Source organism: Opisthocomus hoazin, chromosome 2, assembly GCF_030867145.1.
Source record: "Opisthocomus hoazin isolate bOpiHoa1 chromosome 2, bOpiHoa1.hap1, whole genome shotgun sequence".
NCBI classification, from domain to species: domain Eukaryota; kingdom Metazoa; phylum Chordata; class Aves; order Opisthocomiformes; family Opisthocomidae; genus Opisthocomus; species Opisthocomus hoazin.
The window spans coordinates 92,456,416-92,482,389 of record NC_134415.1 but is presented as its reverse complement, the minus strand read 5'-3'; the positions used below and the strand labels follow the sequence as shown (position 1 = coordinate 92,482,389).

The window sequence follows — 25,974 nt, the reverse complement described above, 5'->3', positions numbered from 1 at the left end:
TTTTGTAGTGCTGCTACGACAGTGATACAACGGTAGCAAGAAAACCTGTGAAGGCAAACCAATAGCAATGAGGCTGATGAGCTAACGCAGTACCTCAAATAAGTTACCTGTCATTTATAATGGAGCACAGTTGGCTAGAAGAGAAATGAAAGGATGCAAAGTCTAAAATTGAAACTACGAAGTGATGTACTGGAGGAACGAAAATGAAGGCAGCAAAACAGAAAGAAAATTACTGAAAAGCATTCGCATTTAAACCCAGAATGTTTGAGTGCAGAAACATGTACTGTAAATTTTAATTAAAGTTGCTCCTTTTATATAAAAGTTTCACTACACAGAAAAGTAAAATGGAGGTAAGCTAGACATTGCCCTTCAACTCATAGGGTAATACCAGTATAGCTCCCTGGTCAACTCATTTGTTGCTATTACTCAGTTTATCCTAACCTACTCTAGCGGAGATTTAAACTAAACTAGAAAGCCACCCTAATTTTGGAATTAATATGCCAGTTTAACTATCCCAGTAAAATGGTCAAACTTGTAAGTAAAGCAGTAACAAGCCCTACACTAAAATAATTGCCCCGTGACCCATTAATAACAGAAACAATATTGCTGTCTGTTGTTGCTAATGGAGAGAACAGTACTGGTCTGACGGATAGGCATGTTTTCCGCACCGCACCAATAGCCATCTTTATAACCCGATAGCATATTAGAATTAAAGCTGACATTTTTAATATCTTCTTGTTGCCATACACTATTTGGAAACTGTACATGGGGAAAGGATGCACATCTATCTCAGTTAATGTGAGTTGGGGACTTCTTAATGTCATTGCTGATTTATTATTATTACTTTAAGACTAACACTGTGCTTGGCACTACAGAAAGCAAAAATTAAGACACGTTCTGCAGTGAGAAATGCAGACTGTACCAGATAAAAATTGCTGGGGAAAGAGGGCAAGCGACAAGAAGGACGAAACATTTTCTACGAACACAGCTTCTAGGTCGACTCCTATCTTAGTGCATGCTTTTCCATCTGCATGGAGATACTGCCTGCACGCTCCAAAACTAAACAAGCTTTCTGTTATGGATGTATCTAACATGGTATTTAGACTAGACCAAAATGTACCACTAACTCTGGATGCTCAGAAAATAACACAGTAACAAATTGTACATTGCTCTTACACAGCTTTTCAAAATGCTGATGTCAACAAGCAAACGGCATCGTGCTGTTCAACAGACAGAGAAATGGAGGCAAGAGTAGTGATAGGCCAAGGTCAAGGAAGGAGGCTTGAGGGGAACTCAACAGCTTTTCTGAACCCAAGTCCATTGTCTATGAAAGACAGTGGTTTACTGCTGAGATAATCCTGGAAAAAATGGCCAAGTTTCACTTTTATAAAGCTGATAGAATACAAGAAAGTGTCAAATGAAGCTGTGACACCTCATATCCACTAATGACTCAGTAGGAAAGATCACATAAGAAGAGGAGGGGAAGAAAAAAAGCCAAGAACGTTGCCTTCAGAAATAGGAGTTCTGAATAATGCATTGGCTGGTATCTGGGAAAGTATCAAAAGCATTTTTTTTTTCTGAAGATTGCCAAAGAAATCTATTTTCAAATGGAAAACCATCCAAGGTATTTATATATTGTCATATGTGATCTGATGTTTTCCAGATAACGTCAATGGTTAAATGTTAACAGACGTCTCAGAGCTACAACCAAGCAAAAGGAAAATGTGAGTGTGTCAAGTTGCCCTGCCCCTCGTACAGACACAGACAGGCAACTGTGGCCAGTGGGAACCTGAGGAAGGAAAATGTTCCCAAACAGGAGGGCAGCTGGAACAGGAAGATTTATTCTTTTTCTTTTGGGGACTTCACAACTTCTGCTTCCAGTTGTGGTGGGTTGTCCCCGGCCAGCATCTAAGCACCCACTGACCTGCTCACTCACCACACCCACCCCCCCAGTTCCTCCACCAGTGTGGTGGGACAGAGAACAGCAAGAGCAAAAGCAAGAAAACTTGTGGGTCAAGAAAACAGATAGTTTAAAAAAGAAAACAACAAAAAACCAAGCAACACAAAGGCAATAAGTTATCTCCTCCTACAAGCATGGGACACATGCCCAGCTATTCTCTGAGCAACCACCACCATCTTGGAAGACACCCTTCTCCCCCTTTCTTCCTCTGCCCCCACTTTTTACTGCTGTGCATGATGGTGTATGGGACAGACTACTCCTTTGGCCAATTCAGGTCATCTGTTCCCGCTGCGTTCTCTCCTCCTGACTTCTTGCCCACCCTCAGCCTGTTCACTGGTGGGAGGTGGAGCCATGTATGTTACCGGAGGCAGATTAACTCTTTGTGGCCACAACACCAAATGAGGCAGGACATGACATATTCTCTGACCTAAGACTGCTCCATAGATGCAAAACCATAACAGGGGTTGGAAAAGATTTCAGAGTTGGAGTATTTCTGTGTGATATAAACATCTTCCATGTGCAAATTGCCCAGTCATATTCCGGGAAGCTGAAAGTGTCACAGAAATTAAGCAGAACAAACAGTAAACTGATATAGAAAATAAATTTTATTCACAAAATGACTAAACTTTGTTGCATAGACAAAATATCTTGGAGCTAGATAATTTAGTCCCTGATTACAAAACTCAGAATATTTTTGTTCTTCCTTCAATACTGAAAACTAAAATAATAACAGAAAAATACGATGATATCCAGACTGGGTGCTGGGAGGCCTCAGCCACTTGTCTTTGGATGCATAAAATCCAGTGAAGTGTTGAACCCTTTGCAGGGTCACTTCTTATCTTATGATCATTTCTTGAGTAAAGGGCATGTCAACTTCCCCTGAAATTCAGGAATTTTCAAAGAATTCATTTAACAAGAATATGCCCTCCAATGTCCATTCTCCCAAAATATAGCTGTTTTCCAAAAAGGTAGCATCTTTTTATTGTAATAGTTTAAAGATGGACTTTGAAAAAGCCAGCCTACATAAACAGGCTCTCTTTCTTATTTTGGGGGGAGGGTACCTTTTGTATACATTTTGAGAAGAATTGTCACACTGAGTCAGATGAACCCTTCTAGTACTTGACTGATTTGCCAAGAGCAATTGTTTAAGAAAAACTGCAGATAAGTGAGGCAGATATGGGAGATTAGACCCTGGAGGGATGAGGGGTCAAAGGTGGATATTAAAGGATCACCTCCTTCTAGCTCAAGAGCAGTCCATCCCAATGAGCAGGAATTGAGGCAATAATGCCAGGAGTAATCTTTTCAGCTCCTTAGCCAATGCACTTACACCATCCTGTTCTCCTGGACCAGGGAAGGCAAAAACTGCTGTCAAATAAGTGAGCAATCCACTCCAAAACTGAAAATGGTAACAGCTTCTGTGTTCCATGGAAACATGCTGTCGCTCCTGTGAAAGGCAGCTGAGCATGCATAACAGAGAACAACAACTGAGAATAGCTGTATTGACTTGCTATAAGAATCTTTCACCTCCAGCAGTTTCTTCCAGGCCAGCACTCACACACATGCTCTTTTTTGAAGGAATAATTATTCCAAGTAACCACAAAACCTTGATTCTCCAAAACATTATCAATTTTAAAAAATTCTACATGAGGTCTAGGAATAGAGAAAGTCTTCCTTCTCTCTCAAGAAGGAAGGTAAACCTTAATGGGGAAACAATATGCATGATAAACATATCAGCTTGACAAAAAACAGATATTTTAAAGTCAGACTTCTAACTTTACCAGAACAAATGATGCACAGAACTTAAGTTAGTAGCCATGATGTTAAATATTTCAAAATTTCTCTTTGCTACCAGTTGTGAATTTTCCTAAGGACATATAGGTCACTATCAAACACTGTCTGATAAAGGTAGTACTAAGATACATAGATTTCTTTCTGGCAATGAAGAGATCATAACAGTCATCCCAGCTAGATGTGACAGGAGTGACAGGTAAGTCACTCTTAGAATGACATCTAAGAATGTACCGGATGCAAAAGTTAACTCTCTCTGTCTTTGCTTTTTGAAACACAAACAGCTATGAAGAATAACACACTACACTTCCATTTTGTTTTGTATTGCCAACGGATTTTTTTCTAGAAGTCACACCATTGGAAGTTATCTGTACATTTCTGCTGAAAATGAATTTGAGAATAGTTTTCAACACAGGTATCTGTGTTCTTCACATCTTCAAAAAGGCAACCTGTAAAAGGAAGCAAAAACAATACTTGATTAGTCCTAACACTGCAGGTAAAACAAAGATGTTTCATTGTATTAACTGAAATTACATATTATAATATTCTGTTCACTTAAAAAAAATAACATACTAATGTCATGAGAGCAGAGGCTGTATGTGAGAGCAGTGTTACTTTCTCACCACTTTTCTACCTAATATATGTCTCCTAAAAATTCCCAAGTTTACTCCTTTTGCTCAAGCACGGCACTGCACTGCACCTGTTGCTGAACTACATATGATAGCCTTTTTTTTCCCCCAGAATAACAAAGCACAAGGTGTTCATCTTGTTTAACTTAAAAGGCTATTTGATAGTATTTTGAAACTAGATTAGATTAAATCTTTGATATATTCCCTATTTTGCCCAAATATTAGATTGTTTGAACAGGGCTGTTGCTACAAATGAAATCTTGATTCCAGAGTCAGGATGAAAAGTCCTGATAAAAAGTCCAAAGTCATAAAGAAAAAAATGCCTTACATTTTAAAATGACCAGGAACAAAAATCCTACCCTAGGGGAGAAGACAAATACTTGTATATGATCAGCAGATAGCAAATGATGTACCTCTTCTTTTTAGTGCACTAAGGGGACTGTAATTTCTAACAGCTATTTAGAGGGAAGGTGATCTATCAAATACAAGAGATCTATAGGATTTCCGGTGTCCCAGCTCATTTGCTCCTGGTCACATGCACGCAGCAGTTTCCCTTGCATGGGTTTGTTTTCGTTTAGCCTTCTTCAGAACCTGCAGGATACTAACTCAGAAAGTTACGTCATCTGACTGGGAACACAATCACTTGTCCAGGTTCTCATCTGCTAAGGAGATTGCTTCAGATATTCGATTGTGAACTTTGGTGATCACAAGGACAGAAAAAAAGCTGAACAGATGCCACCATAGGAGGACAAAAAAAAAAAAAAAGTACCAGGTTACACAACAGTCTTCTGAAAATACAACCTGTTTCTCCTATCCCATAAAAAACATACAAGAAAAAAAAATTGAGACACACACCTCCCTTTTTTCTCTCCAAGACCTTTCAACAGTCACTTAGGTGAAGATTCAAATTACCATTAATTACCACTTTGGATTTTCAGAGCCAACCCTCAATCACCACTTGATACTGTGACTAAAGAATGCATGAAGCACGATCAACCAGAAAGAATTGAATTAAAGCATAAAATATCACTGAGTGTGCAGAACAGAGGGCAAAACAGAATAAAAACATTTATTTTGGATCCTATGCCCAAAGAATATTTTAGAGAGTTATACATCTGCTTTAGATGATGCAAAAAATTAAGCAAGTTTTAACACACCTAGGAGGTTTCTCATAAAATTATTCACACAAAGGATTCATGTCTAAAATAACAGGACTATGAGGGACGCATGGGACATGACAATAGCAATTCTTGGTTAAGAATGGAAAAAATCAAGTGATCTCACTTCCTGAACATCTCTTTTGCTACTCCAATACCAACTGCAGTAACCTATTAGACAGCTGCAATGTTACTACATGGAAGAGTTTGTACAGATAAGACAACTGAGATCCCCAAAAGCTTCCACATTTCTGAATCATTCATTTCTTCTTCCAAACTGGAACTAAAATCCTGTGATAACATATTTAAGAAGGGAAAAAAAGCTGCTGTAGAACAGCAGCCAGAGAGAGGAGTGAGACTATGTGAGAGGAACAACTCTGCAACACCAAGGTCAGTGAAGAAGGAGGGGGGAGGAGGTGCTCCAGGTGCCGGAGCAGAGGTTGCCCCGCAGCCCGTGAAGAAGACCAGGGTGAGGCAGGCTGTGCCCCTGCAGTCCATGGAGGTCCACAGTGGAGCAGATCTCCACTGCAGCCCGTGGAGGACCCCTCACTGGAACAGGTGGATGCCCGAAGGAGGCTGTGACCCCGTGGGGAGCCCACGCTGGAGCAGGCTCCTGGCAGGACCTGTGGCCCTGTGGAGAGAGAAGCCCATGCAGGAGCAGGTTTGCTGGCAGGACTTGTGACCCCACGGGGGACTGTGGGTCGATGGCCTTGCTGGACTTGTCAGTGCAACAGGAAAGACACGCTCGGACTCACATGTCAAGAACTGAAGAGTTAACAAAGGGAGCAACTGACTTGCACTTATCTTATCAGACAGAATTATGGGGGAACAGCCCATCACTGTCAATCAAGTGATCTCTGAGGCACAATGGAGGCTGCGCAGCCAGAGGTTACTTCAGATAAAAAACAGATGACCCCCTGAGCAGGTACCAAGATGCCGCTCCCAAGGCATGTCGAACTGCTGAGTCCCGCTTCTGGCGACACAACATTCCATGCCAAGAGCCAATCGACACATAGTAATTGACTTAGTCCCACCTCGCCAAAAGATTTTCAAAGGTATAAAAACCAGCACTTGAACACTCTCTTTGGAGGAGGAGCCAAGAGAGAACCTTACCTGACGGACGGGTCGACAAGCCTGAACCTCTCTTCCCCCCTCAAGAAGGGACGCCTTTTTGGTAAAAGTCGCACCTCTGACTTTGTCAGACGTACCCCCGGGAACACATTGTTAACTAAAGTGCTAAACCGTTACCTGGAGCTCAGCTTTTGTAGGCAGTGCATTTATCAGCAGCAATCCCGAAGCTGTGATAGCTGTCGCTTGAATAAATTACCTCGTGCTTCAACTTTGCGAAACTGTTGAAAGTTGTTGGAAGGGCTCTGACAGGCAAACACTGAATCTGATCAGTGGCTACACACTTAACCGCTTAGACATAAACCGTTGCCCAAGCCTGGGACTGGGTGTGGATCCAGCCGCACTGAGACTCCTCTCAGAGAGAATGCCAAGGGGGGGGGTCTGCTCTGAATCTTGTGACTCAACAAGAGGGCTCTCCTTTTTCCACTTCTCAGACTCCTTTACCCCTTCTAATGTGATAGGGACCCATGCTGGAGCAGCTTGTTCCTGAAGGACGGCACCCCATGGAAGGGACCCACGCTGGAGCAGTCTGTTCCTGAAGGACGGCACCCCGTGGGAAGGACTCACATTGGAGCAGCTTGTGGAAAACTGTCTCCTATGAGAGGGACCTCATGCTGGAGCAGGGGAAGAGTGTGAGGAGTCCTCCCCCTGAGGAGGAAAGGGCCACCCAAGAACAGTGTCAGCGTACTTGCTGTTGAGACACACAAAGGCGGTCGGCGATCTCCCAGACACAGAAGCGCTGATATCACCCCCCTTGATCCTAGTGAGGGGACTTCTGGTCTGGCACTGCAAGGGTCAGACAGTGCATATTCTGACCAGGAATAGGAACAGAGCGTCCCTGTCTTCAGCCATGAGGCAGAATGGGATGACTGCGTATACTAGACTCTGTGGACTCAATGGCCTGGCTCATCAGATCCACAGAACTGTAAGGCTTTGGTAGACACTGGTGCACAATGTACACTGATACCATCAAGGCATAGGGGCACAGAACCCATCTGGATCCCTGGAGTGACAGAGGGATGCCAAGAACTGTCTGTATTCGAGGCTGACATGAGCTTGACAGTGGATAAGCGGGAAAAGCACACCATCGTGACTGGCCCAGAGGCCCCTTGTATCCTTGGCAGAGACTACCTCAGGAGAAGGTACTTCAGAGACCCAAAGGAGTACCGATGGGCTTTTGGTCTAGCCACTGTGAACACAAAGATCAAAGCACTATCTACCCTGCCTGGCCTCTCAGAAGATCCCTTTGTTGTGGCATTTGTTGCTCAGGAGGAAGCTGAGCATCAGGCGGTGAGAACATTGCATGCTATATGTATTCTTTTTATTAGTATTATCGTTGTTATTTTCTTCTCACTTTGTCATCCTGTTAAACTGTTATTATCACAACCCATGAGTTTTGCCTTTTCCTTGTGCTTCTCCTCCCCATCCCACAAGGGAGAGGGGAGGAGTGAGAGAGCAACTGCGTGGTTCTTTGTTGCCAACTGAGGCTAAACCACAGCAATGCAGAACATAAATTTTCAGAAATGTCTGTAGGCAAAGCTGGCCAGCAAATAGCCAGCTGGCCAGGGTGGAAGTCTGCCTGCTTTCCCATAAAAATCTCATCACGCTGACATATTCCCACTGAGTGCTTTCATTCAGCTCAACCAGCACTTTCCAACAGCAAGTTGGTACATCAAAAACACTTTTGTCAGCTCAACCGAGCAGTCTTGTAAAAGCTAGAGACTACTCATCATGTAGGGAAATTTATCCACGAGGCCAAAGACTCCCACCCTCAAAGACATAAAATGAATGGAAAATCAATATGCCTGTCACCTTTCTCATGATTTAGTGGCTCAGATGAATAGAGACAGGTGCATAATTAATAGCAAATGTAAAATCTTACCTATGAGGAAGAGTCATAAGTAACACAGGCTAGGGATGAAATCCTGGCGCCAATTAAGTCAAAGACAAAACTCACATTAACTTTAACAAGCTGAGAAATTTGCCCTTACATTGCAAGGGAGAAAAAGAAAAATCAAGAAAAGCAACAACCATCTCAATACACAAGATTCAAAATTTTAAGCACATTTTTCTACCCAAGATTGCAAGCTCCTTCGATACACAGTTTTGAAGTACCATTAAAGTGGATATATTTGTTTAATTTGACTACTTGCTATATTTCATAATGCATGAAATACACTTTTTCACTCCTTTGAGAGGATTACTTGCAACATGTTTCCCTGGACTGCCAGGCTCCCCTACTGCCCAATAAATTGAAAAACATCAAAAGGAATCATTTATCACTGTCTGTATTTATACTTACTACCAGTGTGAACGAAAACAGTGCATTAGATCATCCCCACAGTTGACATAGCCAACAAAAAAAGACACATGGAAACTTGAACTGTTTAAAAAAACACCTGCAATGCATGAAGATGTTTGAGAACAAAACCAACTGAAACTAAACCACTTACAAAGTTCTACCTTATCCAAAGTTCAACACAAAGCATATAAAATATTTCTTTATCATAAATATTACTGTAGATGCTCTTGGATCTCTAACCAGCAGTCAACTATATGTTCCACGTAATAAATGAAGTACTATAGGTTGGGAAAGTGGGACTAAGTGGTTCTCCCCCAATTCTCCCTCTATTAGGATACTTTCTTTCCAAGACGGACAACTACTGGCCTCTTCCAGGTCTAGCAGTAACTCTTTCAGAAAAGTCTGCAAAACCAGGATTTCACTGCTACTAGTGCACTTTGAAAGAAAAATCATGTGCTGAACAGCTATCTGATCTACCAACTAAGGTTTATCACTAAATTCAGAGTAAAAGTCAGTTCTCTAATCAGTTTATTCAAGGATTTTTTTATTGACCTTACCTCAGCACATTGTCCCCTTCTTAAAGCAGTCAGGATAGCTTATCCTAATCCATTGTGAAGAACTCATTTTTGTACTCTAGCATCCTTACATCTATGACAGGAGACATTATTTTTTAATTTTCTCTCAATTATATCTGAAGACAATAATCTCGTTCTATCTCAGAGTATCAAGTGCATCTCAGCACTCCACCCGATTAGTTTCCATAAAGCCAGAAGCTACTAAGACCTCTGATAATGAACAAACATAAACTGCATATTTTCAAGCATTTTAAGAGGTATCAACACAGAGGGAGTAGCAGCACACCACAGACATACAAGCGATATATCTTACAAAACCCCTTTTTCTTTAAAACAATACAGCAGCAACAACCTTGTTAAGAGCTTTCAGAGCCAGGGCAAGTTAAGAAACCCAGGTTGTGATGTTCTAGAAGCTATGCTCTCTTAGCTTTCCCAGGAAAATGGGAAAATGCAAAATGTCAGACTGCTGAGCATACTCCAGACTACATAGGAATGGTACTGAGGACTGAGAAAACCATCCTGACAGAGAGTGCACTTATGTGGTCAACCTTTGCAACAGGTTGCCCGGACAAGTTGTGCGATCTCCATCTATCTTTTGCATATCCCAAACACCGACCGGAGCCAGCCCAGGGCACCCAGCTCTGGCTGACCCTGCCTGAGCCATTCTGCAACTCAGTGACAATTCTGCACGTACACGCACACCGGCGAGTGAAACAGCAGCACTATGCTGGTGGAAACTCTTTTACCATGGGATACAAAAACACAGAGGCTGGCAATATTCTTTCCTCAGTAGGGAGAAGGTAGTTATGGGGTTATAGTTTTCAGTCTTTCTGAAAGTTTCTAACAACATTTTATTCTACAGAATGCTTTATCAAGCTGTGCCTCAAAGCATTTTCCTGACTTCATACAATAAAAATCTCACAGAAAACAGTGGGGTAAGGGTATTTGCTACTGAACTAAGCATCCGGTCACAGAGTCAAACACCGAGGAGTAACAGGTGAAAGAAAAACGTTGTAATTTCAGGAAATATTTTAAAAGCTATGGAGACCTAATGAATTAGGGAGATGAAAGAAGGCAGTTCCAGATAGCAGAAGTTGCTGGAAAGAAATCTCTTCTACCCAAGCAGTAACACTGCGTGAGTGGGCAGAGCAGATGACTGCTGTAAGAGAAGTAGAAGCGTGACTACAGGCAGCTAAATAATATATTTTAAAGAACTGCAATCTGAAAATCCAGTGAATACAATCTGTCTTGTGGGGCTGACAACAGACAGACGAAACGCAGCACTAAGAGAAAATTATTTTCTCAGCTAAGCAAAGGAAAAGCAGTTCAATCCTTCCATCAGCTGCAAGAACCAGAAAAGAAGCCAGAACCTTATTTCAACAACACAGGAAAACAACCCGTATGCCAAAAGATGCATTCCCATGCTCTAACACTAACTTCTAAACTGTTTTTACATTTGCCTTCTCTTTGAAGGAGACCAAGTGAATTGCGCATAAATAAACATCTCTCTGTATGTCTCTCAAAGCTGAGGACATAGAATTCCTAACACCTACGTCTCTCCCAAGAGCTAAACAAAAATAAGTAGGAGATGAACTACAGAATTTCTCTTCAGTATTAGAGAGGGAATTGTACTTCTGCTTACTCCTGCATAATTACAAAGGAAAAGAGTAGGTTGAAAGTAGTTACATACACTTTGGTTTCAGCAGAAGAAATGAACCTATTAAACTTACAAACGCTTCCTGAAATATGGCTGCTCTGGTTTTGCTTTTCCATTGCACAACAAAGAACAAAACTCCACCACCAGCCTCAAAACTGAAGCTCAAATGCATAAAAGACGTTTTACTGTTGTCTTCTTTGAACATTAGACCAATTTTTAAACACCACCACACACAGTTCATAATGCTACATTGTGTTTTAGAAGAACACAACTTACACGGCTATCTTAAATCATATCTACCGCAAGCAGACAATCCGTACGTGAACAGATACCCACACTTGAATCCTGCACATGTGCTAGTGTGAAATCAGGCGTGAATGACTGCAGAGGAAACGTTGATTATACGCCAGTGAAGCTACAGCCTGCAATCAACGACAAACGTTGTATTCATTTCCACCCAAGGCTGACAAGTAATCAAGCAATGCCATCCCATCCACGGGCACAGAAGAGAATAACCTTGCCCAAAAGGCATGGACAGCTGCGGGCAGACCTCTGCTCCTAGATCCAGCTGCGCTGGTGGAAGACGTTAACTTCATAGGGTGAATGCTATCCCTCTGCTGTAAGTTATAGTTCCTCCCTCCCCACAAAATGCCATTTCAAGCTTTCTACCTAGTGACTGGTGAAATCGGACTGGTATGCTAAGCTCTGGTCTGCACTGACCAGATTGATTTATCCTAGAAACAAGCAAGGAAGGGCTTGCACAAACAATTTGGTTGGCAGATCACAGGGCAGAGACTAAGCTCTGGTCGAAACAAGCGTGCAAAGCTGAAAATAGTGTTTCCTTCCACAGGTACAGCTGGATTTGGAAGTTAATGCATACACAAAGCCTCAGACCAAAGTCTAATTCACACAGATTTGTACCGCCACTAAAGCTACAGCTCGTGCTTAGTGGTATGGTTTAAGCCTTAATAATTAAAGCTAATGCAACTGCTTGGGTGGTTGCAATTATAATGCAATCAAGATGCCCTGTACACAGAATACACCTCTTACCTTGAAAAAAGAATCAGAGGAAGTGATATGAAATGTTTGTGTGAGTACACACACATAAGCCTACATGTTAAAAGAAACACCCCAAACTGTATTTAATAATGCACTGGTACAACTACAGCGACAATGTGCATACACACATAGAGAAGGCCATAATCCTGCCCGCTACATTTCTTACTGCTGTAAAATAAAGACAGATCAAGGAGTGGGATCCAGGATTACAAAGCATCTGCACCACGTCCAGGTCCCAGCTCTATAAATATCTGGTTTCTGATAAACTCTGCTCAAAGTCTGGTGTTCCCGCAGCTGCTGAGGAGGGATGGAGGAGCCAAAGGAGTACTGCCTTCTCTGAGGCACAACGGTGCTCTTCCCGTTCCTGCACCACCACCAGAAGCAGCGATGTCTTCCAGCTGTAACTATTACCCTGTGGATTAGCAACTATTGGCAAAGGCTGATTACAAATAATCACACTGAAAGTTAAGAGTTCACCTGCCTGCTCCCACCACACAGTTTACATATTTTCTCTCAACTAACGGTCAGGGACCAAGTCTGCCGGTGCACAAATAACCTGTTCCAGAGATACGTTTTGGCAGCAGTGTGAATGAATGGACACAAAGCAGATGGCATTAGACGAGCAGAGATGTGAGAGAACATTAACTGCTATATTTACACTCGCCCCCACTGAATCCACAGACCCATAAAAAAGCAGCTGCCTTTTCCAGACTGAATGCTACCAAGCTGTTCCATACTACCCCTACACCTCTGAGGCCTCTCCTGGGAAATGCAAAGGCATCTTTAGAAGAAATCAGAGAGGAAGGCAGCATATTCACTACTAGAAGAATGAGAAGAGCCGGAGATGCCCCTACCTTGACAGTGTAGGATTTACTTGCCTTCATGTGGCCTCCTGGTAGCCTGCAAATTCCCTGGCTGTACTCCAGCTGCAAAGCTGCCCTCCGTTACACTGGTGTTTAATTCTCTCTTTTCTACACTCCCGGCTTTTGGGATGATAGCTGAACGTTATGTCACTGTGTGCCTGTTGCCTCGATGCCACAGAGGTCATGTAAGTAGACTTGGCTGCTCTAACATCCCCTCCACAGCCCATCAATGGCAGCCACTTATCACAATGCGTCAAAAATAATTGTTTCAGGTTCTCTGAGGTACGGAAAGTTTCCCAACCTGCTTTAAATGCCACGCAGTGAGAAGTCTGTTTTTGAGTATGCATCAGAAGATGGCAAAGTGTTTTATATAATTACCCTTCCTTGGCATTTTTGGACTAAGCAAACTGAGGAACCACCAGCCTGTGCTCATAGCAGCAGAACTTTACACCACTAGGCTGGTAAGTCTTCAATACTTTACTAACTGTAAACAAACAATTTCAAACAAAAATGTCATGAGACAATTTATCCTTGAAAAGGTAACTAAAATAATACTACAATACTACAGACTGACTGAACAGATAGTTGGACAAGTGGAGTTTTAAATATTTAATCAAATAGGAAGCTAAAATCTAGGGTCAGTATAAAAGCCTTCATGACTATCACTATCATGTTTGAATTCCAGTGGAGACAGAAACTAAAATATATCCACAATACTCTCACAACCAAATATGGCAGCACTGTGCTGCACAGGACTATGTGGTGATGGCAATAGCAAAGTCAACAGAAGAACAGGTTGTGGAACTGTGTTATCCTGACAAGCTAAACCCCTCCAAATTGGATTGAAGAATAAGGGTATGTGGAATGGCAGCTTTGCAATCTGACCCACTAACCCCTACAGGGCTCAGATTTGAGTGTGGATGAGAGGACATTTTGTGAAGGACTCTTACCTCACTCACTCCACAGGAGGTCAAGGTCATTCTTTAGCATATGTACCTGCAAGGAATTTCCCATCTCAAAGAGAAGTTGTTTCGAGAAGCTCTAAGGTCTTACAGGAAACACATTTTTGGTCAGTGCTGCACCACCACAGCAGCAGAGGAACACAGGTGGCAATAAGAGCTGTGGAGAACTTGGCTTCAGTAGACCTATCATCTAAACAGCGAAAATCGCCGGCACTTCTAGAAGGCTGAGGAAAGACTTTCCAGTCTTCATTGCAGGAAGAAACTTATTAAGAGAACATCACCCTAATAAATCACTTTCTTCTTCTGTCCATGCTAGTGAAGATATAAAGCATAAGGAAAACAACCAAGCAGAAAGAGAATTAGATTCTTTCCATCCTATTGCTAGAGGAATTAATTGTAACTAAAGCAAGGATTTCTTTTTTAAATATGATTTCCCAATCTGGCAATGCCTCTTCAAGATTTATGAAATAAACCCATCTATAAATCAGCATGCATTCTTTCAACTAATCCTTCCTAAAAGTATTAATTCCTTATAAGAATGAAGCTGGATTTGAAATGTGACAGTGACAAATGAGCAAAAGCAAAAGATTCCTACGAAGTCCCAGGCTGGGCACGTGTACTGCAAGCTCTCTCTTTGCTAACGTAACAGTTGCATGCTGAAGCTTGCCCAAGCTTTAGAGGGAAAACTTTAAGCAGCTGCAAAACAGTAGAAAATAAATCTCTGCATGTTTTTATTTTATATGAAGACAACTGTTGGTTTTGGTTTTTTTTATTTTAGATCAAGTAGTTCTTTGTGTGAAAACACAAAAAGGTTTTTTGGGTTGGTTATTTTCAGGTGAAGTTGAGAATGCTATTAATCTTTTGGTTTTTTACATTTAGATACAAGAAGCCCCAAAACTTCACGGCTTCATTTTGTTTTTTGCCAAGCCTTCCCCATTAGCCTATACTACTTTTATTTCCATTGCAGACGTTACTTCTTGGGGTACCCATCATTAAGACAGGCACAGAAACAACAGTATTATTTACCTTTGTTGGTCTTAAATACAATTTCTCTCTTGAATGCAAAACAGTGGGGGATGGAACTTTGTACTAATGTTGCATTGCAATTACTCATCCAAAGCAAACCGGGCTACAAAACCCATGGAATTTAGGATTTTCTTAGTCAACACCAGATGATGTTTGGTTTTTACCACAGTAATTACCATGCCGATCTTCACATTAATCAGGCAATCCAAGCCACACATATTTTTCTGCATCAAGTGGTTTTAAACTGCTGTAGAAAAGCCATTTCTTTAAGCACACACATGTATGAGCAATTGGGAGACACACGTTAACCTAAAACAAACAAGGCACGCAAGCTGCTGTGTCAATTTACAGCATTCTAGTTGCACCCTAAAGCTAGAGACACGTGAAGAAATTAATCCTTGGCACACCAAACTGGAACATATGATGCAGCTCCTAAAAACTTTTTAGCCTCGCCAGAAGGAGTTGCACAAGGCTGAACTAGAGCAGGTCGTGTTTGCCACCCTTTCAAAGACCAGCACTCCAACGCGTAGCTCGCCATTTCACACACACAGCCTGCTGTCAAAGCAGGATTTGCTCCGGGACCATCTCCTGAAAGTCGTGTCAGTCCAAGGTTCTGTTGCGCTTTCACAGTTCTCCTGCCACTAGATTTCCTTGCACTCTTGGGACCAGCGTTGACAACACCCAAGCGTGGCTGTATCTTCCCCAGAAAGTGAAAGGAGTGACACACTGCTTCTGCTGTAGTATCCAGGAACTGCACTTCTTACAGTATTTCAGCAACAAGGAAAAGAATGAAAAAAGCCCTGAACACAGCACAATGCATAGTCTGATGTCTTTTAAAAGAAAGGTCTAGATAGAGAGATATATGGATTTATTTAGTTGACCATGAAGCAAGTAAATTGTACCTAATTACAGCAGGAATAAATATGGCCAACTAAGTGGCAACATAATCCATCTTTAACAGTATCATCAAATCACCTGTCTCAAAAGTAAGCTGATAAGGTATGGTGCATGTCAGGTGTGAGACTGGAGACCAGTCAGCACACTGTGCGCTTGTTTCTTTGATGAGATGCTGGCTTACCCAGATGTGCAATGTTCTGGTCATTTGCATGGCTGCTGCTCTCAGTTAGATGCTGTTTGGTGGTATTCTCTGCAACATAATTTGTGAAGCGTCCTATCTCAGCAAAATACCCTGTTACTCTATTCCAATCCTGTTATGAGTGAAGGAGAGGGAAGCGCTAACAAATGTGAAAGAGAAGCACTGGTTTTAGATTTTTACTACACAACAACACACTCAGCTGGATTCTAAGCTGGCAAATGTCTTCTTCCTTCCTCTCCTTCTGTCCCTTTAGCCATGAAGTATTGTAGCAAACTCTAGAACAGGAAGGTGACTTTCAAGTGCTGCATCATCCAAACCAGAAAACTGAATAATATAGTTGTCTATTACCAGCTTGTTTTCCCAGCTCAGCTGATCCCTTCACCAAAAACTAACATTTTCTCTATTATTCCCTAACATTGAACCATTCACCACATTAACTCAAACCCTCTTTCGCCTATTTTTAACCACTACCCCAACATGTTTCTCCTCACACCAATCAATTCTTCTCCCCTAAACCCACACAATACACCTTCAGTCAGGATTTAGCTCCAGCTTTTGCTATGGCTCATATATTACAGTGGGAGACAAAGTCCCCATGCAGTCTTGCTCACACTGTTTCCCTAGGACAAGTAAGATTACTACAAAAATAATTATCTGTTTCCCAGCTGCAGCAGCAGGTAAAATCTGCAAGCCAGAATCCCCTTCAGGGTCTGGCTGGAGACGCCTGTTTCTTGCTTGTATTTCTTGTCTTTTTTTCTCCACCCCCTGCTCTTCATAGGAGAAAAAATAGCAGGCTAAGACTATTTCAATTTTAGAGGCAACATGGTGGAAAGCAAAAGAGAACAAGGAACTGAACTGGAAATATAAGTAGAAAGGAGGAGAAAGCAGTGCCTCTTGCTAAAAACTGAAGTGTAGACAAGCATTCGCACTAAATAAAACAGATATGTAATTGGTGTGGTGCATTATTAAGGTTATTATACAAGTACAAACTAAAACAATTATTTGGGTTTCCCTCATGCTCTCCACAACTCTCAATGTAATAACAACATAGTTCTCTGCAGGATTCAGCACTTGCAAGACACCAAAGCTATTAGATATTAATGTTGTAGGTCAATACATTTTTGAATTTTAATTTAATGAAAACCAATCTTTCTCTCTTTTCCCAAATTTAGTTACCTGTGAAGAATCTGTTTGGGGCCATGCATAAGGCAACCTCCTTATCTCTCACACCATGAAGCAACAGAAAACCCAACAGACAGCTAAAACTGACACGGGAAACTATGGAGCAGCACCAGAGGTCACCTGCTCTGTCTTCAGAGTCACTGTCAGGAAAAGCTGTATTAAAAACTATTGTGGTAAAGTGCTTTAAAAACAAAGAAAGAGGCAACAAACAAACAAGCCAACCACTTCTGGTTAATACTCTACCTGCTGCTGGCCTGGCAGAAGTTCCAGTTTATTTTTGCTTCTGTCTCCAAACTGTGTTTCATTTATACCCAAAAAGAAAATCTGCCAAATACTGAAGATAAGAAATGGTCTATTATCTTCATTTCTTGCAATGTTTAGAGTTAGTGCTGCCACAGAAACCAGTACACAGACGTAAACTGGGTTTCTAAGAGTCTCCCTTTGCAAACGCTACATGAGCAGAGCACACTGTGAGGTAACGTTGAAACCACTGGGACATCTTGTCACGTGTGCAGTGTTGTCACGGTGTAAGACATGGCCATCTCCTGTGTGCACATCCATTTCTGAACACACCAAACCCAAACTCTACCTGAAGTACCATTTGAAACACCAAGCAGATGTGGGGAGGGGGCAGAGTGAGCACAAGAAAGAACAGATGCATTAGAGAACAACAGAAATTAATGATGTCTTTTAATGAGAGGTATTTTGTTATGTGCTTACATTTACATGCAATTAATATGGTCCAAACAGTCAATCTACCATAACTCAAAAGAACGAGGTAGAGGAGATTAAAGGAGAATGTGGCACTGTTAAGTAACACTTTGAAACTAGATAGTTTGAACAGGTGTCTTCATTGGGTTATCTTTTGAAAACTTTATGGAAAAAAGCAAGTCTGAAAAATTAGCTGCTTAAATTCTCTCTTTGCTTCCTGGCAGTTAAAACTGGAATGAGAATAAATACCTCCCTGCATGAGGTATGAGGATTAATTTGTTTGTGTATATAAATGGGTATGTAAGTATCAACTACTATTTTATTTTTAACACTTTATTGGGACTACTGCATTCCTACCCAAGAGTTCAGCTTTTGGCAAGAGATTAGCATTGAGTTAAAGTGGGAACAGGTGTTTGGAAGATGATAGGGCTGTAATAAAAGCACTAACCAAGAAGATGAAGGGAAAAACAATTTAAATGTGGCATTCATTTGTACCCTGTGAAATAGAGAGAGATACACCCAAAAGAAAATGCAAAATCAGAACTAAGGGATCTTTAGAAAATATCTTTGTGCACTGTGATTCACTCCCAGGGGGACACAGTCTGAGCAGGGCTGTCCTTTGGTCCCAGGTCATCCTGTTCTTGTACAATGTCATGATGCTTGTTAAAAGGCCAGGCATTCAATAAACAACAGTTTCGCTGCTTAATGCTGGCTGGATAAAAAAACATTTTCAAAGCCTCCAAAGGATGTAAGGGTTTAAGGCCACTATCAGTGAGATTTGAGCTCCTAAATTATATCAAGTATTTTTACAGTGTGGATCTCTGCCCTGTAAGTTCCCTACAGCGATTACTAGGTCAAACTGATCTTTATTTCTAGCCATTGAGCACATTCTTTTGCCAGCTGCAGTCAGAAGAAAAGCTGAAACCATCCATTTCAAGGCTCAAACTCGTGAAAACAGATGTTTTCTTAGTAAAAACAAGAGTTACTGACCTTGAAGTTTCATAAGAAAATGCAATATTCACCATCTGCAGAATATCTTTCCCTCAAAAATAAGGTAATTGAAGATAAAAGCTTTCAAGTGTTTTTTTGAAAGCAGGCTGTGCTCAAACCCCAATCCTGCAAGTTAAACCTGTTAGCATCAAGATGTACTATTAATTTCATATGACAACAAAAGCAAATAAAGCAATTATTTTTAAGAGCAAAGGCTTATGGGGGGAAGGTGTTGCAAGGTGTATGGTGTTTATTATTGCTTTTTTTATTGCTGTACGCCATGACAGTTTCTTATAAGAGCAGGACATAATGTAAAAAATAAATAAACTTTAACTGCAGAGATACAGGCAAGCCTCTCCATCTGCAGCATGGGTCCTCAGCTGTGGGAACTCCCAGCACAACGGACTTTCAAGAAAAAGTTAGACTGAGAATATCGTAAGAAACTAAAATGGTGGCCTACATTATAGTGAAGTGCCTTATGTTTGTCATTGTGAAAAAGCTTTCCTGTGGCCTGTGGAACAACTGACTGAAGAATGTAGTAATGTAATTTCTGGATGCTAGATCTTTATTTTGCTGGTATTAAATTACCTTTGCATTTTAAGAAGGTTTAATACAATTATCTTTGACTTCAGTACGTTTAAGGTGCATCCTACTTTTCAGTAGTCACCCATGAGACAATTAGTCCATTAAATTGTCAAGACAGTAAGGAAGGTTTTAAAATGACTGACGACAGAGGATTATCTCTCTGAAACAATACTGAAGAAAACAAGTTTGACCTGAGACAAATTCACACGTCCTTTTGATTCTAATGACTTCATCAAGAAGAACACAGCTATTCAGAAGCTGAACTTGGCCCTGTATCATTGATTCGGAACACACATTTGAACAGCTCTGAGCAGCGCCATTTAACCCAATTGTCCAAAGGAGGCAGTTATTCATGTGGTGAAGTGCTTATAGGACTCAGATCGAGACTCATAAATGGCTTATAGATTCTGGCCCCTGGCAAGCATCAGACAATTCTAAATATTTACTCTCTATCGGGGCAGCATTGGAAAATTTTGATGAATGCATCAGTTAACGATCATTTCTGAAACCACCGGAAGAAAAAGAGTTGGCCTTCCAAAAAGATGGGTTGTGTAAGGAACCAGAGATTTTAAGATGGAGCTTGGCTAATTGATGATGCGTGGCATGGGATCTGCAATAGTACAGGACTAAATTTAATGAAACACAAGAGTTCCACGTGGTCCTAGCTACAAACAATGCCAATTACTGCAAGTCTATGGGGTAAAAACTGATCACAAAAGCTAGGACAAACATCTGACAGCATAGAGTCCAGAGCTGAATCCTTTCTGAAAGAGTCTTTTAATCAGATTCCCATTCCAGCCTGTCAACTGAGCAGCAGCAGTGGGATATGCAAGTCAATGCTCTGCAAGCAGAGGTCAGATGGACCCCACTGGCACCAGGACAGTAACCTCCACTGCAGGGGCAGGACTGACCTTTTGAGACAATGACCTTTACAGACCCTAACATCACCAGAAGATTCTGAGTCTTGGAACCCTGACATCCTTCCTCTTAATAAACCACCGCTATCAAAAATAGGTAAAAAAATATACAGGCATTTAATAATGCAAAACAAACCCCTCATTCCAAGCATAGCCTTTTTTTTTATCACCAAATGAAATGTCAAAGATTATACAAAGACCTCAGCAGTCTTCACTAACGTATTTCCCCAAAGAAGTATGCATTTCTTTGGTGGCAGTTTAAGCAATAAGCAAATGCTCTTGCAAACTTCCCCGCCTGCTGTGCTGGCACAGCTGCATAGTCACTGGATAACGCAGAAGGAGCAGAGGGAAGACACAAAGTGACATAACTAGAGGCCAGGGGAGATGGAAGGGCTACCTTTCAACCAGATCAAATAGGTTGCTGCTGAATATAAAACTACCACCCTTGATACTACAGCGATTGGAGCTGATGTACAGGCCTTTAAAATACTCAAAATAAAGTTACAGGCAATGTCATGTGAATGAACACTGAACAGACATGATATTAATATGTCCAGAAATACACCCTGAAAGTAGCATGTCCTGAAGATAGCTTTTCACGTCATTCAGCCTTAGCCAGAGAAGTAACACAAGCAATACAGAAGGCAGCTTTCTCAATTATATCATACTTTGTTACTTGTGGAAGTTATTTTCATGTCTGATTTATCATGGAAAATATTGGTAAAGGATCCCATTTGTCTTCCCTGACCTCCAAGCGACACAGCCTAGAAACCCCAGACCTTTCCTCTCTCCGTAGATCTCCATTATTTCTTTTAAACTGTGAGGAAGAGTTCACAGCCTTCAAGATGTGAAATGTGGGGAAAAAAAAAAAAAAAGGCAAACAGAAAAACGTCAAGCATTTACATACATTTGATCAAAACCACCAAGCCCATCTCCCAAGAAAACCCTCAGAGGGTTGGATTTATGAAGCTGAGTGCAGGTTCACCTATGCAGCTGTGCACCCTGTCTTCTTCCATCACTATTCTTTATCTACTTCATTTTAAATAAGAACAAAACTGAGGGCTGTGTGTCCATCATCTACCACAGCAGATACTTTCACTGTGATGGAACCAAAGGCCTCAACAAGAAAGAAATTACTGTAAGCAATAGGCATCTCCCTTCACAGACAATCTACACAGCTCACAAACAAACCGCTCCTCCAGTATTCATCTTCTGCAGCCTCTCTTTCCTGTCCACTTTTGCCACGCTTTGATTTAAATTTCAAAATAATCCCCTTGGATCACGCACCATGCTTTTAATTTTTCAGCCAAGTGCTATGCACAGCTTTTGTCTGTAGTAGTTACAGACTGCCCAAGGACACACACGGTGAGTCATGGAAAGAGTCAGGATTTCCTGGCTCTTAATCTGATGCTCAGACAAGACCTCTCATGTTTCCAATTTTCAGGGACCAGCAGGTGGGGGGGAAGAGGAGAGAAAGGAAGGAAAAAAAGATGGAGAGAAACTTTTTTTAGATAAGCAAAATAGACAACCAGAAAAAAAACCTGCACAAGCGCTTTTCCTTCTCAGTTTCAGATGACTGACGTAACAGTAATCACAAAATCTGCTGACGAGCTTAAATCTGGTTTTAAAAAAATGTGATGCATAGAACAGAGGAAAAATATTAACAGGCAGCAAAAAGACACAAACATTTGACAATTTTTAAAGCAGAAACAAAACAACGAGTTTGCCTAACAAGCCTGGAAACAGAAGAGAAAGGAATTTACATGCTTTGAGGGCAAGGGGATTTGGGAAGCTTGCTCCCAAACAGGAGGGTGGGTAGCAGCATTAGCGTATGCCCACCCCAGAGCTGTGGAAAAATCTGGGGGTTGAGAACAGGCAAGTAGGTGACATGAATCAACTGTCACCTGAACACACTTCAGAAACACTCTGTGTTTTATGCTAGTCTATTTAACTTCGGAAGTCGGTTCCCTGAAGACCACCTATAATTAGGAAGAGATGAGGAACGTTCAAGAGACAAATATAGATCATACAGAAGTGATGTATCAGCAGCCTGAAAATAATTAATATCCATCCTAATCATGCCACCTACTCCAAAAGACTGTGCAACAGTTTACAAGACCCATAATGGCACAAAGGAACAGGAAAATAATTTTTCATCCCCACAAAAGTAGGCCACCCATGATATTCTGAAAAGGGATCCAAGCAAAAAAACAAATGGATTTTGAAACAAGCTGTGCTCATTTATCACTGCAAAGCACAGCTTACATGCGGGCTTTGGCAGCATAGCTGGCTGAAATGAGAGGGACCCTTTTCAAAATAAAATAGATGTTAAAACACTGGTGCCAGTAAAAGACATTAACTGCAGTTACACATATATGCACACATCTATGGGGTATTTAGGGACTGCTTGTCTCAGCGGGCTGGGATAAAGAGATTATTTAGAGACTACTGCCTCAGGATACGGGTAACTCAAAGTCCATGCATTTTATTACTATCTGTATTACAGAAACAGCAAAAAGTCTTGCTGTATTCATGACAAATACTTGCCCTCCCAACCTAACCCTCACTGAAGAGATCTAGAGCAAAATCTAACAGGTACAGTCATCCCTACACTGCAGGAATGGAGATGGCTTCTCTGGGTCCCTACTCACTCTAATTAAATAATTAACTGCAGCGACAGCCATCACCATGAAGAGCAAACTGTTTTAGCAGAGGATGAGAACCAAGCGAGCCAGGAGGTGGTTCTTTGCAGATTCTCAGTGAGACACAAGCAGTAAGTAGCACAGCATTAGCTTGTACGTTGCAAGGGGCCCTGTTGACAAAGGACACAGAAAGGCTGAGGCACTCCAAGCCCTCTCTGCCTCAGTCTTTACTGGTATGACCAGCCTGCAGGAATCCCAGGCCCCTGACACTTGTCTGGAACAACAAGACTTACTGTTGGTGAAGGTGAAGGACCAGGTTACAGAACGCTCAAAGTGGATATACATCTGCATCAGGAAATGCATTGCTAGCAAGTTGAAGGAGGTGATCCTTCACCTCAACTCAGCACTTGTAAGGTCACACCTGGAGTGCTGGGTCCAGGTCTGGGCTCCCCAGTACAAGAAAGATACAGACTTACTGAAGTAAGGTAAGGGCTAAGCAAGGGATAACAAGGGGCCATGAAGATGACTAAGGGATTGGAGCATCCTTCATATGAGGAGAGACTGGGAGCTGGGATTGTTCAGCTTGGAGAAGAGAAGGTCCAGGGGGATCATATCAGTGTGTACAAATACCTGATGGGAGAGAGTAAAGATGAGAGAGCCAGACTCTTCCTAGCAGTGCCCGCCAACAGGACGAGCGGCAGTGAGCACAAATTTTAGAGCATTAAATTCCTTCCGAACACAATAAAACACTTTTTTACTGTAAGGACAGTAGAACACTGGTTGCCCAAGGAGGTTGTGGAGTCTCCATCCTCAGAGATATTTAAAACCAAGTGGACACAGTCTCAGGCAACCTGCTCTAGCTGACCGTGCTTTAACAGGAGGTTGGACTAGATATCAAGAGGTCACTTCCAACCTCAATAACTCTGTGACTCCATAAATATATTACTGTTATACACTTTTTTGAAGTGAACAAGGTCATTTACAAAGATTAGTCATTAAGGCATCACCAAGACAAACCATTCCAATGTTTTGCAAAGCCTCCAAACTGGACTTTTTCCACTCTGCTCTGTTTTGGGTGGTTTAGGTGAAGTGCAAATTTAATTTTCCCTCTTCATTTTGCTCCCTAAGCTTCCTTTTATATATCAACTTCTTTCACTCACTTGAAAGATTCTTTAGTCAAATACTGGACAGAAAATACTTCTAAATTAAACATTAGTTTGCAATTTTGGTTGATTTGCCTTCTCTTCTCCCCTCCTCCTTCACACCCTCTTTTCTTTATATTACAATATGGTATGAATCTGTCCTTCAGCTCGTAGTTCCATGCAATCCGCATCATTCTCTTCAAGCTTCTAACTTCCCCTCTCATTTTCTTTGGCTGTTTTTTAGCCATTGAATACTTTCCAATTTCAGATGAAAATAACAATTAGGTTTTATTATTATGAGACCTTTTCTTGTACTGATAAAAATCTTATTATTCAAAACAAAGCTTTTTTTTCTTGAACAATGAGATTTTCATGTTCATTTTTTATCTTCTTTTTAGAAAACATTAATGACCTTCAAGGAGAACCAATTTTCTGGCTTTTTTCTTTCTATTCTTTTTCTTATTTTTTTAATCCAATTTTACCATCAAGGACAAGTATATACGAGCATATTATACACTGGAGTCTTAGCTCTCTGGAGGTATCATTCTGGATTACTGAAGTATAATTATTTTAGCTCATTGGTCTGCTCTAAGACTTCCAAAATACTGTTTAAAATTCCTTCATTAGAGCATGGCCACTAAAAAATATGCTGTTAAAACATAATTATCTGCATTATAAAAAAAATTCAGCACTTCACAAAATTCAATGAACGAAAAATAGCATAAGTTAGTAGAAATGTCAACAGATGATAATCAAGAACATAGTTAGAAATGTGAAAGAGCCAAAGTTGAGGATCATAACATGACCTTAAGGTCTGAATGAAATAACCTGAAGTTGCTCAAAATTTTATCAGCTTTATAAGATAAACATCGAGAACTAGCAAGGACTGAAACCAGACACCTAACATTTCTGCATGAAAACCTTTAATACAATTGTACTGAGTTAGTGAAAAAAAGAAAACTGAAAGAATGTTTGCCTCGGACTTTAAAAACATTCATTCTTCTGGACTTCTCACAGTAAAGCCCTTACTGCTTCACAGGTATTTTTTATTCACTTTGAACATATGCCACATTTCACTCATTTGGTATCCTGAATGTAAGTATTTTATACAAGATCCTATAGTACTTTATAGACAAGTAAACTCAAAAAAGACTAATCTCAAGAGGGTTTTTGATCCCCCCAAACCTTACATTCCTTGGCAAGACAAATGAAATGAGCATGGTTGCTTGCATGTGAGAGTATTATTTTTATAATGTGACTGATCCTACCTACTTTTAATTGTTTAAAATCATTCATTTTCTGTTAGTTGACTTTTAAAAAAAAGACTTTCTAGGTTTTAAATCCCAGAGATCATTCCAAATACCTCATTTTTCACATTACATACATTTTATGCACAGTCATAAATTTATGTCCACTGTGTATTACACAAAATCCAAGTAAAGAAAAAAATGCTTTGCACTTTTCCCTTTGTTTTATTTCTCCGAATGATCTTCTCTTCCCAACTATAAAAAGCCTGTTTAGATGACAGGCCGACTGAAAGAGAGAAGGAATGAAAAGCACAGACCTTGAAGTCTAGGAGTAAAATTAAATTAGTTAACTGCTA

General features: G+C 40.9%; 1 protein-coding gene across 1 annotated transcript in view; it reads right to left on the bottom strand.

Moving 5' to 3' along the window:
- Positions 1-2,547: 2,547 nt before the first annotated feature.
- The window catches only part of UBE3D (ubiquitin protein ligase E3D), a 93,698-nt gene continuing 70,271 nt past the window's right edge, over positions 2,548-25,974 (bottom strand). Inside the window, exon 10 of the mRNA XM_075414451.1 lies at positions 2,548-4,197. Coding sequence (XP_075270566.1) covers positions 4,177-4,197 — 21 coding nt within the window. The 3' untranslated portion in view covers positions 2,548-4,176. The remainder of the gene's footprint in view (positions 4,198-25,974) is intronic.